General features: G+C 41.4%; 2 protein-coding genes across 4 annotated transcripts in view; one reads left to right on the top strand and one right to left on the bottom strand.

Moving 5' to 3' along the window:
* Positions 1 to 13,710, top strand: part of prep (prolyl endopeptidase) — a 189,575-nt gene that overhangs the window by 77,514 nt on the left and 98,351 nt on the right. The gene's annotated exons all lie outside the window — the stretch shown is intronic.
* LOC308103488 (glutamate receptor ionotropic, kainate 2-like) overlaps positions 11,456 to 13,710 on the bottom strand; it is an 87,272-nt gene continuing 85,017 nt past the window's right edge. For both annotated transcript variants that reach the window (XM_080453465.1, XM_080453466.1), the window contains exon 16: positions 11,456 to 11,621. In XM_080453465.1, the coding sequence (XP_080309591.1) occupies positions 11,457 to 11,621 (165 nt within the window). In that variant the 3' untranslated portion in view covers position 11,456. The remainder of the gene's footprint in view (positions 11,622 to 13,710) is intronic.

Here is a 13,710-nt window from a genome sequence, read left to right as displayed (position 1 = left end):
TATAAAGGTAATATCAAATACATTGTAAAAAATTAGAGAGAGAAATAGAGACATGACGCTTTATTAGCAAGATAGTCTTTTATTACATTATTCCTCATTTTGCTAGTTTCCCCTGAAACCCCTTTACGGTTACAGAGTAGAACTGCCTTAGAATCTCTGCTGATAATGTGGTCATAGCGGAATGGTTAGAGAGCCTGCCTGACAAGCCATAAATCCCAGGTTCGATCCCAGGCCTCAACAAACTGTCAAATTGTCCCTGAACAAGACACTTAAAAGAATAGTTCACCCAAAAAAATACTTATTTTCTATCAATTACACACTCCATGAAGCCTTGAATTCATGGAGATGTTTTAGTTTTTGACACATTCCTGAGCACAGACTCAGACATATTGATTGGATGCATGGCGCATATAATAGGCTATCGCATTGTAGATTAGTAGGCGATAATTCCAATATTCACTATACACTCCTCATGTTTAAGCCTAACTGAATTATACATTTATGGACTTGTATATAAATTGTATATATTTTTGGACGACTTGTGCATTTAATTTGTCGGCAATACTTTGCCACGCTTTCTCCCTGGATCCATTTATTGCGGCCGTGTTTCCTTTCTTGCTTATTATACATTTTACTTCCTCGTATGATTCCGGGGAGACATCAAATTTCTCTTTTGGGTCTTGAGTCTTGGGACTCACGACCCAAAAGAGAAATTTGATGTCTCCCCGGGACCCAAGCCTCAAGACTCTTGAGCTAAAAAGTTTGTGAACCACTGCCATTTAATTAGAACAGTGGTTTTCAACCTTTTTCATGCCAAGGACCCCTAAATTGATATACATTTGGCCGTGGACCCCCATCTGAAATGTTTTTGTGACAGGGACCCCCAGAAGCAAAGATTTGAGTTAAAAATGTTCGCTTTAAAAATTTATATATATTTCAAAGATATGCACACATTTTCAAGATTTATCTGCTATTTTTGAATAGCCAAAGCTAAGCGGTTAAAAATGATTGTGACGCTATCAGTGGTGTGCCCACCGTAGAGGTAGGAACTAAAATCTCGCCTCCCCTAGAAAAAGACTGACTGAAAAACAGGCAGTGAAAAAAATCCAAACTGAATAGTGGCCGTCGGACCATTAGCCCGCCTCCTCGTCCATTCACTATATACACATATAGCATTCACTAATTCGCTAATCACCACCGTATCCATTCAGCAGAGCGACCCTCGCCTATATAATGATGCAAATGTATGCCTTTGTCTTCATGGGGTACCAGGAGTGCCAGGGGTGGGGGTCTGGGCCATCACCTGTACTCACCTGGCATAAAAGGGGCTCTGAGAGCAGCTTGAGCCATTCATTACTAAACTACAACATGAAGAGACCACGCTGAAGAATTGATTGATTATAGTTGCATTTTGTTTTTATGAACGTTTTTCAGTTTTGTAGTCCGTGTGTGTAGTGTTGTTGTTAACTTGTTTCCCCCAGAGATTTCCCCCCCGAGTTCCCCCCCCCCCCATGTAATTCAAATGTAATGCAAATGTCATTCAAATGTAATTCAAATGTAATTCCTGGGAACGCCACTGTTCCATGAGCTGCTGCAGTGCTGCTGTTCAGCCACAGAGAAGAACGCCGCTCTGGTTTTGGGCTCCATGATTGGTCAAGTTCAAGGATTCTGCTATCAACTTTCATGGTCTTTTATAGGAATACGTGAAGCCTGGCCTTACCATCCTGGCTCGACACAGCCTGGCTTGACAAGGTCTAGCTCGACAAAGTCGCTCCTTTTCAGCCTGGCTTGGCGTTCATGGAACGGAATAAACCAGGCTGTACGGACCAGACTTTGTCAAACCTGGATTCGACTTAAATCCAGGCTTATTTAATTCTCCTTTCGTGTAATAGGCCCCAGAATGTTGATTCCTATCCCTGACATTGTGTGAAAGTATCGACAAATTTGGAAAAGATATATATATATTCTTTAAGTATCAAATATAAATCTTTCTCATGGGGGGCCCTGACACTACATCTTTTCACATGGGGGCCTTGACGTCAAAATGTTTTAGATCCACAGATATCATAGATACAGGTGTAGGTGAATGGATAGGGTGGCTGCATAGTGAGCCAAAGGTTACAGGTTCAAGACCTGATTGCTGCAGTATGATCCTGAGCAAGACATACTCCACTGCAATTATTTGTGACTACCTTTTCCACCACCGCTAGTAATAACAGAGAAACAATATAAATATTATATGAAAATAACTCTAGAGGCTCTGGTCGATCCAGGTTCGATTCCAGGCCAGGACACATGTTGAGGTGTCTGAGCAAGACATTGGAGTTGGAGTGGAGTTTCTAGGTGAAAGTGGTTGTTTTTTTTAGGTCCCAAAATCTTCCATCAGCCTCCATTAAAAATCTCTGAACTTTTAAAGGAGTACAATTCTAAAACTATGAAACATTTCAAAGATTCCTTTTCAGTCCACATTAAGATAAACATTTTAAAGTTTGAATGGGGGTTCTAGGTGAAAGTATGTAGGACTAGTAGCCTGCCAAAGTTTGTACTTTTTCCCCAGTTTAAATGTCCATTGCCATTGACAATGCATTGGGCGCTTAAAGTTAAATATTTCAAAAACTACAAATCATTTCAAAGTAAAACATGTCAAGGATGCATGTCCACAGTAAGGTGGAATTTTTGAACTGTGACTGAACAGAATACTGGAAATTACATCTACTCTGTTAAAAATTCCTGCCCCCCCCCCCCCCCCCCCCCCCCTGGGAAAAAATCTCCTGTTATCAGACGGTCTGAGGTTGGCAGGTATGCTGTAGTCCCTGCCATTGCCATAATATAATACTCATAACTAAGTCATTCTCTATTTCATCCACCAGGGGGCAACGTAGTGCTGTTGCATTTTCCTGAAGGACACGGCCAATGCAGATTAATCACCTCGACACACTCTATTCCCCAGCCTGTGTTCTGTTACTCCTCTTTAATGGGCCAGTATCTTGCTTTTTATAGACCAACGTCTTCTCACCAAGCATGGGCAATGTGAGGGTACAGAGTACATTACATTAAAAGGAATGTTCTTACTAGTTTATTGTTGCCTTTTTGTTACTCAACATTATTTGTTTTACAGCTTCCTTTTTCACATGCTGCTGCGATGGTTTTCGTCAAGGTCAGCTATTTTACGACGCAGAATATATATTGTGTAGCCTACTGTATGGAGAGGCGGTGATAAAAGACAGTTGGAGGAGAAGGGCATGGGGAGAACTAGATAGAGGATGGTAATCATGGTACAGAAAATTAATGGTTCTTAAATGGTTCTTCCATGAAGAAACATCACCTACTAAAGAACCATTTTATTTAGTGAATGACACTTTGTGTTCCTCATTGAACCATAATTTATTTTGTTGCAAAGTTCAGTAGAGGAACTAGAATGGTTCTTCGAGGCACCTTTAACCACTAGCATTCCAATTTTGGGCATGTCTTAATAGGCAAACATTAACAGAAAATAACCGATCTGCTATTTTCAACAAAGATATTTGGTGTAGGGGGAAAAAAGGAGGGGACCAAGTGACACCTGGCAGGGAGACATTGGTCGATGAAGTCTATAAGCAAGGTTTAAGTGGTTCTGGGTTCTTTATAGAAACAATTAAAGGGATATTTCACTTTCAAATAAAATAAACATTTAAAAAATATATTAAAAATAAATGAAAAAAGTAATGGAAAACGCATTAGAGTGTCCTACTAATGTATGAGGGGGCCGTGATTTTGCCATAACTTTTTTCATTTTTTAAAAATATTTATTTTTAATGTTTATTTTATTTGAAAGTGAAATATCCCTTTAATGGTTTTTATTGGTCGTAAGTAAATATCCCCTTAATTATTTTCTATTTCCTACATTTAGCTTTTAATTATTTCAAGAGATTTCTCCCCCCCCCCCCAAAAAAAACTAAAATGTTCATCAATTCATAAAAAAACATTTTTTTCTAAATAATTTCATAAATAAATGGCAAAAATCTTGTGAAAATAGCCGATCTACGCCTTGTGAGCTTGTAGATCTGCTATTTTCACTAGTTTGGGTCACGGGGAGACATAACATTTCTCTTTTGGGTCTCGAGGTAAAACGTTTGGGATCCACTGGTTTAAAGAACCATTTTCGGTTCCAGGTTATTTGTCTGTGTGTGCAGGGAGCCGCTCCGCCACCATCTCCAAACTGGCCAGGCCATGGAGATGAGAGGAGCAGAGTACTGCTCCTTACTTCCTTTTCTCTGTTTGGTTGCTATCCCTCATTCCTAAACAGCGTGGTGACCTTTGTAGGCCTGCCTCCGGGCTGTATGCTTTAACCTTTCCAGTGAGGTAGAGGGCTCCAAGCACAGGGAATAAATGATAAATCACAACTGCTGCCCGCTAATAACACACACCACAGCAGACACTCTGTCTTTTACCTCTTCCCCACAAATCTTTCCAGTTCTCAGTTTCTCCTCATCTATCTGTCTGTCTGTCTGTCTGTCCCACTCACTCGCTCGCTTGGTCCTGGTTGTCTGTCTGTCTGTCTGTCTGTCTGTCTGTCTGTCCCACTCACTCGCTCGCTTGGTCGCTCACTCACTCACTCACTCACAGATGGTCATGTGCATCCATAACTGCGCATCATGCCGCTTTCAGCAGCACACCGGGCTATTATATGTAAAATGTTGAACTACAGTACATTCTGAATAATTCATTCTTCATTATGCACTCTGAATGGTAATGATAGCCAGGAGTGTGTTTTATACGTCTGTGTATTCTTTTTAGCGTAAAACACAGGGGCCATTAGAAGACATTTCTGGTCTATTTTGTATAATCCACCATGCTCCGCAGGAAGTGAAAAAAAGCCCCCACCATTTGCTTCAATGACTTTGGAATCCATATTGTAAAAGATCAAAGGGGACAGACAAAAAAGATGAGAGAATCCCCATCTCCTCTTCTCCATTTGGCTCCTGTGAGAGTAAAATTGCTTTAGAGCTGCTGGCGGGATGAAAGAAAGGAGTTATGCTTGATGTATTCTTTCCGAGCCGCAATCAACAGTATGAATGACTGATGGAGGAAGAGAGGGAGAGCGAGTTTTGAGGGAGATTTGGCTATAGAAACGACAGTGAAGCAAACAATGCATCCCCTCATGAGGTACCATGGCTCGATGTCAAGCGCTATACTGCCGAAACCATAAACACATACTACTGCACATATACATATTTCACAATGTCATCACATGTCATCACCCCTGTGACCTGTTTTTAGGTGTGACCAAGTAGCAAGTATAAGCCACTTTGCAGGTCAGTAGGTTGGTAAAAAAAAATCAAGCACAATCAGCTCATTAGGAATTACAGTACTTGTTGACCAACACATATCTGACCTGGGAATTTCAATGCTGACTGATGCAAGCTTAGTGAATGTCATCACTGCTTGAAAGGACCATGTTCACAACAGCTGTCTAGGGCTGCAGGAAAAATCGATTTGAATACAAATCGCGATTCTCATGTTGAATGATTCAGAATCGATTCTCATTTTCAAAAAAATCAATTTATTTATAGGCTAAAATATATATATTTTTTCCCGATTTTGAATCTGTTTCTAACAATTCTGTAGTATCTGTATTTTTGTATCCAATTTGAGTTGGTGGGCTGAAGCTCTTAAGGTGGCTGCCGGCCATTGCGTCCAAGCATCATCCCAGGTGTCTAAGGTGAAGATGGCTGAAAGGTTGAGTGAGGAGGTGAAGGGTACCGTCCTCCAGGCCAAAGGAGACCCCCGGTGCAGCCAGCTGGTCCTCATTGAGAGTACCCGGGTCAAACTTTTAGGTGAGCCACGACGTAGGCTGGGTGTATGCACTGCTGAGAGGGTGGTGACATGTTCACCAATGTACAACTGCTTGTAGAAATGGATCTGTACAATATATTTTCTTCCTCTGTGTTCAAGGACGCGCTACATCCCATAAGCCTGCAGAGCTGTAAAACCAGGCACTCCTTGCTGGCTCTCATGGTGAGTCACACACACCTACGCTCCCTGTATACGAATAAGATAATTGTGTCATGATGAGTTTTTTTAATGTGCTTGTTTCACTATATTTATTAGCCATCGATGGATAATATCAATTGGGACTAAGGTTTTCAATGGGGATAACAGAAGGTGTGTGTGATCACGTGGCAGCCGCTATCTGTAAAGAGTAATACAAAGAAATGTTTTACATAAGTTGGGCTCCTGGTGGCGCTATAAAAGGCAGATGTGAAAAATGCAGGGCAAAGGTTTTTCCTTGACCTCTAGGGAGTGCTCATACACAGTTTTACACAGATGGAGTACTGTCAAAAAATTGGTTTTGCAAAAAGCAGCCTCCTGGTGACGCTATAACTGCCCAATCTGAAAAATTTGGGGCAGAGGTTCGGCTTTAGCGTCCAGGGAGTTTGTGTGCACAGTTTCGCAGCGGCCGGGCCAACAGTGCGGAGATTAGCTGTTCACAGACAGACACACAGATGGACAGATGGACGGACACACGGACGGACGGACAGGGTGCAAAACATACTCTCGCCATGCCTTTCGGCCTGGTGAAGACAATGACCAAACCTGCCTACCAATGCCCACTTCTGAGACACTGAGTAGACAGGAATTGTGGCATCTTTTAACAAGCATTACTAAGGACCAATTTTATGAAGATAGTGTGAAAAAGGGTGAAGTGGTCCATTAAGCCCCATATAATCAAAAAAATTGTGAACACTATAAGCTCACAATGTGTCTCGAAGATTTTCTCATATTGTGACATGCCCCAAATATTGATTGATATTGATATTGTTGAAAGTGGTTAACTTCATTCGCAATGGTACCCAAGCATTCCCTGTGTGATGTGCTGTATTAACCCTAGTAAATTCTCCACTCCCCACATGCTATCTCTGGGCAGACACACTCCACCAGTGGGAATGCTCTTACATAATGCGTACCAAATCATCACATTTCAACCAACAACGCCTGCCTAGCTCAGCCATCTATACTGCAATTCCCAATTTCAAAGCATTTCCAAGGATTTCATATTATACATGCTGAACTCCACAGAAAGGAGTCAACGCTCATTTCTAGCCCTGTGTGAACTCCAAAATGTCTGGGAGACGCAAAGTTATGGCTCGGGATAAGTTGGCATCAGGCTGAGCACTGTAACACAATGATTGATAAGATGGCAGGTGTCTGGGTCGTGCAGGGGGGAAGTACTTGCCCAAGTTGCCCATCACAGTGGAATGTGGGGTTTGATTCCTCCATGGTGCATCTGGCTTGGCTGGGCGCTACAATGAACAGAATTGGCTGTGCTTGCAGGAAATACACGTTAACATTTGTCTTGTAAACTCTGTTTAACAAATAAATATAGTCACTCCTGCACAGGAAGTAAAGTGCTATACCTGCACTTGTATTAGTTACCCATAACATATGGAATACATCATCTATTATTGTTTCCGCATATTTTTTGGCCCCTCCCGCAAACTTTGGAAGCCAATCAGAGCACTTAATTTTCAACCTTATCTTTGTGCAATTGTTCCTCACTAATGCTCATTATAAGACACAATTTCCGTCTACTGGCTCTCGTCTCATTGGTGGGATATGGACAGTTCAGAAATCTGCCTAATGATGACATCATCGATGGAGATTCCACGGTAACCAAAACTACTGCCTTTCTCTTCCTGGAAAGTTAGCATGCTGAAATAGAAGCCATTGTTCTTGCATCAATTAAAAAATCGATAGGCAGGTTTCTGAACTATCCACAAGCCCTCCTCTAAGACACAGAGCGACTAGACAGAAATGGTGCCATCTTATAATAAGCATTAGTGAAAACTAATTTTAAGATAGTTTGAAAATGGGTGAAGTGGTCCTTTAAACTATGTCATTTGGAATTAAATAGGACACTGCCAAGACTGATTGAATTGTGCTGTGAACATTCATAGTTAAAATCTAGAGGTTGCCTATTTTCTGGTGATTTTCATATGTTATTAACTAAATTAACATGGTTCTTTGCCTGAACGTATGAATGTATGAAGCTACCTATTGCAAATCTCAGTGTTGATTTATCCACTTGTAACTCAGAGTTACATTAACACCGAGGATTTTACCGTGTCCTAGGCCTTGAATGGAGAATTACATTTAGCTCTTGAGAAAATGTTCCTTGGTGAGGGCTAGGAGCCAATAATATCTGTATGACATGCCAAAGTCACATTCAGAAAGCAATTCTGTCTACAAAACAATTTCACCCATTAATTGCCTAATGAGCAGGACCTTATCCAAGGATACCTTTTCAGTGGTGCACTTACGAACAGGTCTTAATATGATGGAAATAAGTGTGACAGACGAAGCGGTCCCTGTTGAACGCACTGACGCATGCTCTGACCTTCCCTGTCAATCTGGAGGGCAGACAGGGTAGCCATTTATGTTGTGTCGGCTGAGCCTGGGCAGCAGAAATGGTTTTCTTCATTATCCCCAGAAAGACTTGTCACAAACCCAGGGCTAGGCTGTCTGCCTGCTTGGAAGGGAAATAACAATATACAAAAACACAGAGATGTTCTCAGTCACGATCAGGGAGGTTGTAGTGTGGTGAATTACTGTCTATCCATCCATCTATCCATCTATGTGGTGTACGTGTCTGTGTTTGTGTCTCTGTGTGTGTGTGTGTATTTCGTATTTCATATATATATATATATATATATATATGTATATATATATATATATATATACACACATATATATATATATATACTATATAACTCATAAAACTTTTGCAGTATGAACAGATCAAGGCGCAAAACAGACAGCAAGATAACAAGACATAAGCCTACAAAGACAGATGCCCAGCGTTATTACCATCTCAAATTCGATTAGCAATTTAACAATTCTCAGATGCATTCACTTCTTGCGAGCACATGCATCTGGTTTTGGTTACCTAATCAATTTAGGGAACCTGACATTTGAGGAAATTGCACAGCAAAATGCCAGAGATGATACTCGGATTGCGGTGCTCGATCCACCCCAAAATGCATTGCGTCTCCCATCTTGTAATAAGCCGTTGTGAGACAGTTCCATTTGTATGATACCTTTTTGTTAATGACACAAAAACAAACAAACAATCATGACTTTTTTTAATGGCATTATTTGTAAACCCTTGCATTAATGTCAAACAATTTCCATGACCTCCTGTTTGTTTTCAACGAGACAGCCTTTTGGGATCATTGCCGACATCTTTTTCGATCATTTACACAAGCAATGACAAGCGATACTGGTAGAACACCACACAGACAACGCCTTCCCCGTCACTCTCCACAAAGTATACAGGTGGTGTGTTTTAAGTAACTCATTATTTTGGTCACAGCAGAGATCGTGTCAGTAGCATGGACCGCTGTGTATTTCTTCTGGAAAATGACATCTTGAGTAACTAAGCTATGTGTACTAGAAAGACGGGGGCAGTGATACGGCATCCTCCCAAGGTACAGTAAGGTGACCTATTAAGGTAACCTACAAAGCAGGGTTGGATTTGCTGGGGGGGGGTGGGGTGGGGGCTCTGATACCCCCCCGCTGGTCATATTCTGGTCAGACTGAATTAAATACCTGCATTTCCTTTTGAGAAATGTTGACTTATATGTTTGAAAATATCACAATTTAAAAAATTATGTTAACCACATTACCCCTGGTATCCCTATTTTGGGCAGATGTGTCAACATTTGTCAAAATGTTGTTTTTTAATTAAAAAATAGCCAAAATAGCAGATCCACAAGCTCATACAGTACGTTGATTGGCTATTTTCGCTATTTGTCGTACGAAGAAGTAAAGGGCTTAAAGTCCCCTCCCCCTCCGTTTTTCTTTACAAATCGAACCCTGCTGCCAAGTATGCTTGTCATCTCACCCACAGACCAGAGACTGAGGCTCTGAGAGAGGAGGGAGATGAACCTATAGTCTCGCGTAGCCAGACTACTATTCCACGATCTCCAAATGCTATATAGATTATGGAACTACACCTCCTCAAAAGCCGAGAAAGGAAGCTCTCATCTGTTTTATAATATTCTTAAAACATATTTTTGAATTCACATTTCTGTTAAGCAGCGAGCTATAGGCTTCGACTAATTTGATTTACAGATTTACAGTACAAATTTTACGCGAAAATTGTGGGAGGCAGCAGTCTGGCTCGAGAGACTAAATGAATCCCAACGCACAGCTACATTTGACCACCATAGTCGTCGGTTATCAGAGTTTGGTGGGCCGAGTCGGCATCCGCTACATATTGTGTCCACAGAAGGGGCTACTGTAATACAAAGTACTACAAAACCTGTTCTTGTACAAAAACAAACTTTTTTTTGTTGTAGAAATCCTGCATTTAAACGACAGCGGATAGAGTGAAAACTGCTGACTGTGGATAACGACAGACATGATGGGAATTCTGATGCTATACATTGCATGTAGAGGCATTCAAAGTAAGAGGCATGGCAGCAAGTTCTAGTCAACGGCAGAACTTTGGCACAATCAATGATTCCAAACTAATTAGCTCTTTTATACATTTTGCTGTAAAAAACTAACAAAAAACAAAACAAAAAACATTTGGCACTAACAGTTTTGTTTCCTGTTGTGAGATAAGCATTTGACTGGATATTTTTCAAACAAATTCCAAGTGAAGGGAGGTATTGATGGCATCACGCACATGAAGAGAAGACAAAAGTGTACTGACGTCAACAGAAACAAAAAAACACCAAACTTATTCTCAAGGTGTTACTGTCACAAAAGAGTTCTCCATTCTGCACAGGTGTGAGGTGTACTGGAGGAGTGTGTGTGTGTGTGTGTGTGTGTGTGTGTGTGTGTGTGTGTGTGTGTGTGTGTGTGTGTGTGTGTGTGTGTGTGTGTGTGTGTGTGTGTGTGTGTGTGTGTGTGTGTGCGCGTGTGTGTTTTGCATGTGTGTGTCCACATGAGAGTATGTGTGTGAATCCACTGCCAGTGAGGAATGAACCTACAGTATGTTCTGTCTCAAGCCTTTATTTTGGTCCACCTCAAGTCTAACAGACAGAGCCATCCAATGCTTGTCGCCACGCAAAATCTCCTCTGGAAAATTGAACGTCACAGTGAGGTGACACTGCCCGGGTATCATCCATGTTTCCACAGGAAACATCTGTCTACAAAAAGAATTGGACAGGGGAAAATGAATATCGTTGTGACTATCAACCCATGTCCTTGGTTTTAAGTCAGCATTGATTTGACCGTCCCTGTCTCTGTCTTGCGGGAATGCTCAGTTTAGTTTTTTTTTTAAAACCAATGATTGCGGTTAAGTCAGCATTGGTCTGACCGTGCCCCAGCACCACCCGCCACCACCCTCCAAACAACCCCCCCCCTCCCTCCCTCCCCAACTCCCCCCCCCCCCTCCCCACACCCCCTCCCTGATCCTACAGCGAGGAAGCGGATTCGGATAGCCGTTTTACCTCGTTTCGGCCATTTCAGGCCATGGTTTCCTTCCCTGGGAGTCTGCGGTCGTTGAACGTGTGCATGTTAATGACCTCCTCCGTCTTGACGATGACAGGTGGCTGGGGCTTCTGTTTGAGGCGGCGCTGGCACTTCAGGGACGCCCGCAGCTCGTCCACCATGGCGCTGCAGAACGACCGCTGGAGAGGAGAAGAGAGAGAGAGAGGCTGTACTGTTAGCTCTGTGCCATCGTATTTGAACATGAATATGAATACATGTATATTACTAACGTGAGGCCATGAACATTTTAGGACCGTGGCTCTTATGAATGGCCATTTTAAACCCTAGCCGTAAAGCCGAAAATAGCCAATCTACAAGCTATCACGATGCTCTGCGCCGAGACTCGTTGTGAGCTTGTAGATCTGCTATATTCAGTGTGTGCAACCTAACCTATAAATACCAAATTCTAACCTGAATCTTTTCCTAATAGTAGGCCGAAATTGACAAATCTTTTTAAAATCATAAAACAACCATTTCTCAAGAACCAAGAAAATTGTCCTCACAATGTCTTATTTTTCAAGTTCTATACTTGCGAGGACACACACACACACACACACACACACACAAATGAACATTTCATTATACCTTTCAGTTACATCGATAATGATACTGAGAGAAGAGGGGTGAGGCACTGGAGCGGAGAGGGGAAGGATGGAGGTGGTGAGCTACAAAAAGAAGTAACAAGCTTTAAAATCTACTGTACTGCCTGTACAGTAGATGAAGACAGGGGCAATTTTAAAGCGAGTTACTTGTTTTTGTAGCTGACCACCTCTGTTTGCTTACTAGCTCTGAGGAATTGATATTTGTATGTTGGCAAAAAACTAAAGTGGAAAAGCAAACTCAATAATGTGCACAATTCATGAAAAGAAACAGAGTGGCATAAATGCAGGGTGAGGGAGGTAGAGAGAAAGAGAGAGAGAGGAGAGAGAGAGAGAGAGAGAGGGGGGGTGGTAAAACAATGGGGTAGTGAAAAGATGAAGGTGAAAGGATGGGAGGATGAGGGGATACGGAGAGGAGAGGGAGAGGTTTGTCTACAAACAACTTGGAGATCAAGAGGACTTGGCATTTTTCTCATTTGCAAATTCTTGGAAATGTTGCGACCCAGTCTGGCAGTTTGTGATTAATGATAGCTAAGATGTGCTGGGAGACATGTATGCAGTGGGTGAAAGAGCCAGAAATTAATTACTGTTACAACACAATAACAACACGCTGCTATGCTGAGGTAATTATGTAGATGTAAATAATTAGAACGCAATATCAAAAGGAGTACAGCAATTATCCCTATAAGAAATGATAGAAATAAATATACCAGAATGTAGACCGCGTTACTGCATGATGAATCACACTGCAATTGGTCCAAAAATAAAACCCACTCAGATGGAACGGAATTTAAAAAAGTTATTAATACATTCATCCTGCTGCCAGCAAGGAGCAAATTGAAGTAGACGGCAAAGCAGGGTCACACACTGTGTGTGCTTTGTGAATGGTAGTTTTCATTATTTAAAAATAATTACAAAAACACTTGGATTCCTCACCTCAAATTAAAAAAATAGCAGATCTACAAGCTCTTTGCTACTTTTGTGTGACATTGTAGTAGCCTATGACAAAGTAGGGCATTAATTTACGACAAAAACATACAAAGTTAAAATATGTAAATAAGAGGTCTCTGCCCGACAGGAATGGTATGCATTAATCCGGAACAACGCCTAAAATCACCAATGATGTGCTAATGTGATAATGAGCTTGGTCCTGTGGTTCGCTGTAGCAGTGTGAGCTGAGCTGTGATTGGTTTATTTTTGTGGGGACACAGATACTAGACAAACCCTGTTCTAGACGGCTGGCCCCTTCAGCTCCACGCAGAGAAAAGAATAATAGAAGTGATATTCATTCAAAACCTATAACAAATCCTCTCATCCATAACCGCCAAACATGAACACTAACATAGCCGATCAATGCCTTTGCCTATAATGACATGCCCAAAAGTGGTTGTAAATGTACTGGTAATTCAATCTTCAAAATGAAGGAATAATGGCAAATTCATACTTTGGTGTATAATCGTATCTATTCGCCAAAAGCAACTCAATTTAATCCATTCAAACCGCTTTATCCATATTTTATACTTTGGCTAATCAAAAATAGCAGATATACAAGCTCATAGCGCGGCACCGAGTGCCACGCTATGAACTTGTAGATCTGCTATTTTTGACAAATCTTGAAAATCTGTGCAAA

The sequence above is a fragment of the Gymnoscopelus braueri genome (assembly GCF_963280865.1).
Source record: "Gymnoscopelus braueri genome assembly, chromosome: 16".
In the NCBI taxonomy this organism is placed as follows: Eukaryota; Metazoa; Chordata; class Actinopteri; order Myctophiformes; family Myctophidae; genus Gymnoscopelus; species Gymnoscopelus braueri.
The sequence above is the reverse complement of the archived record's forward strand: the minus strand, read 5'-3'. Positions and strand labels throughout refer to the sequence as shown.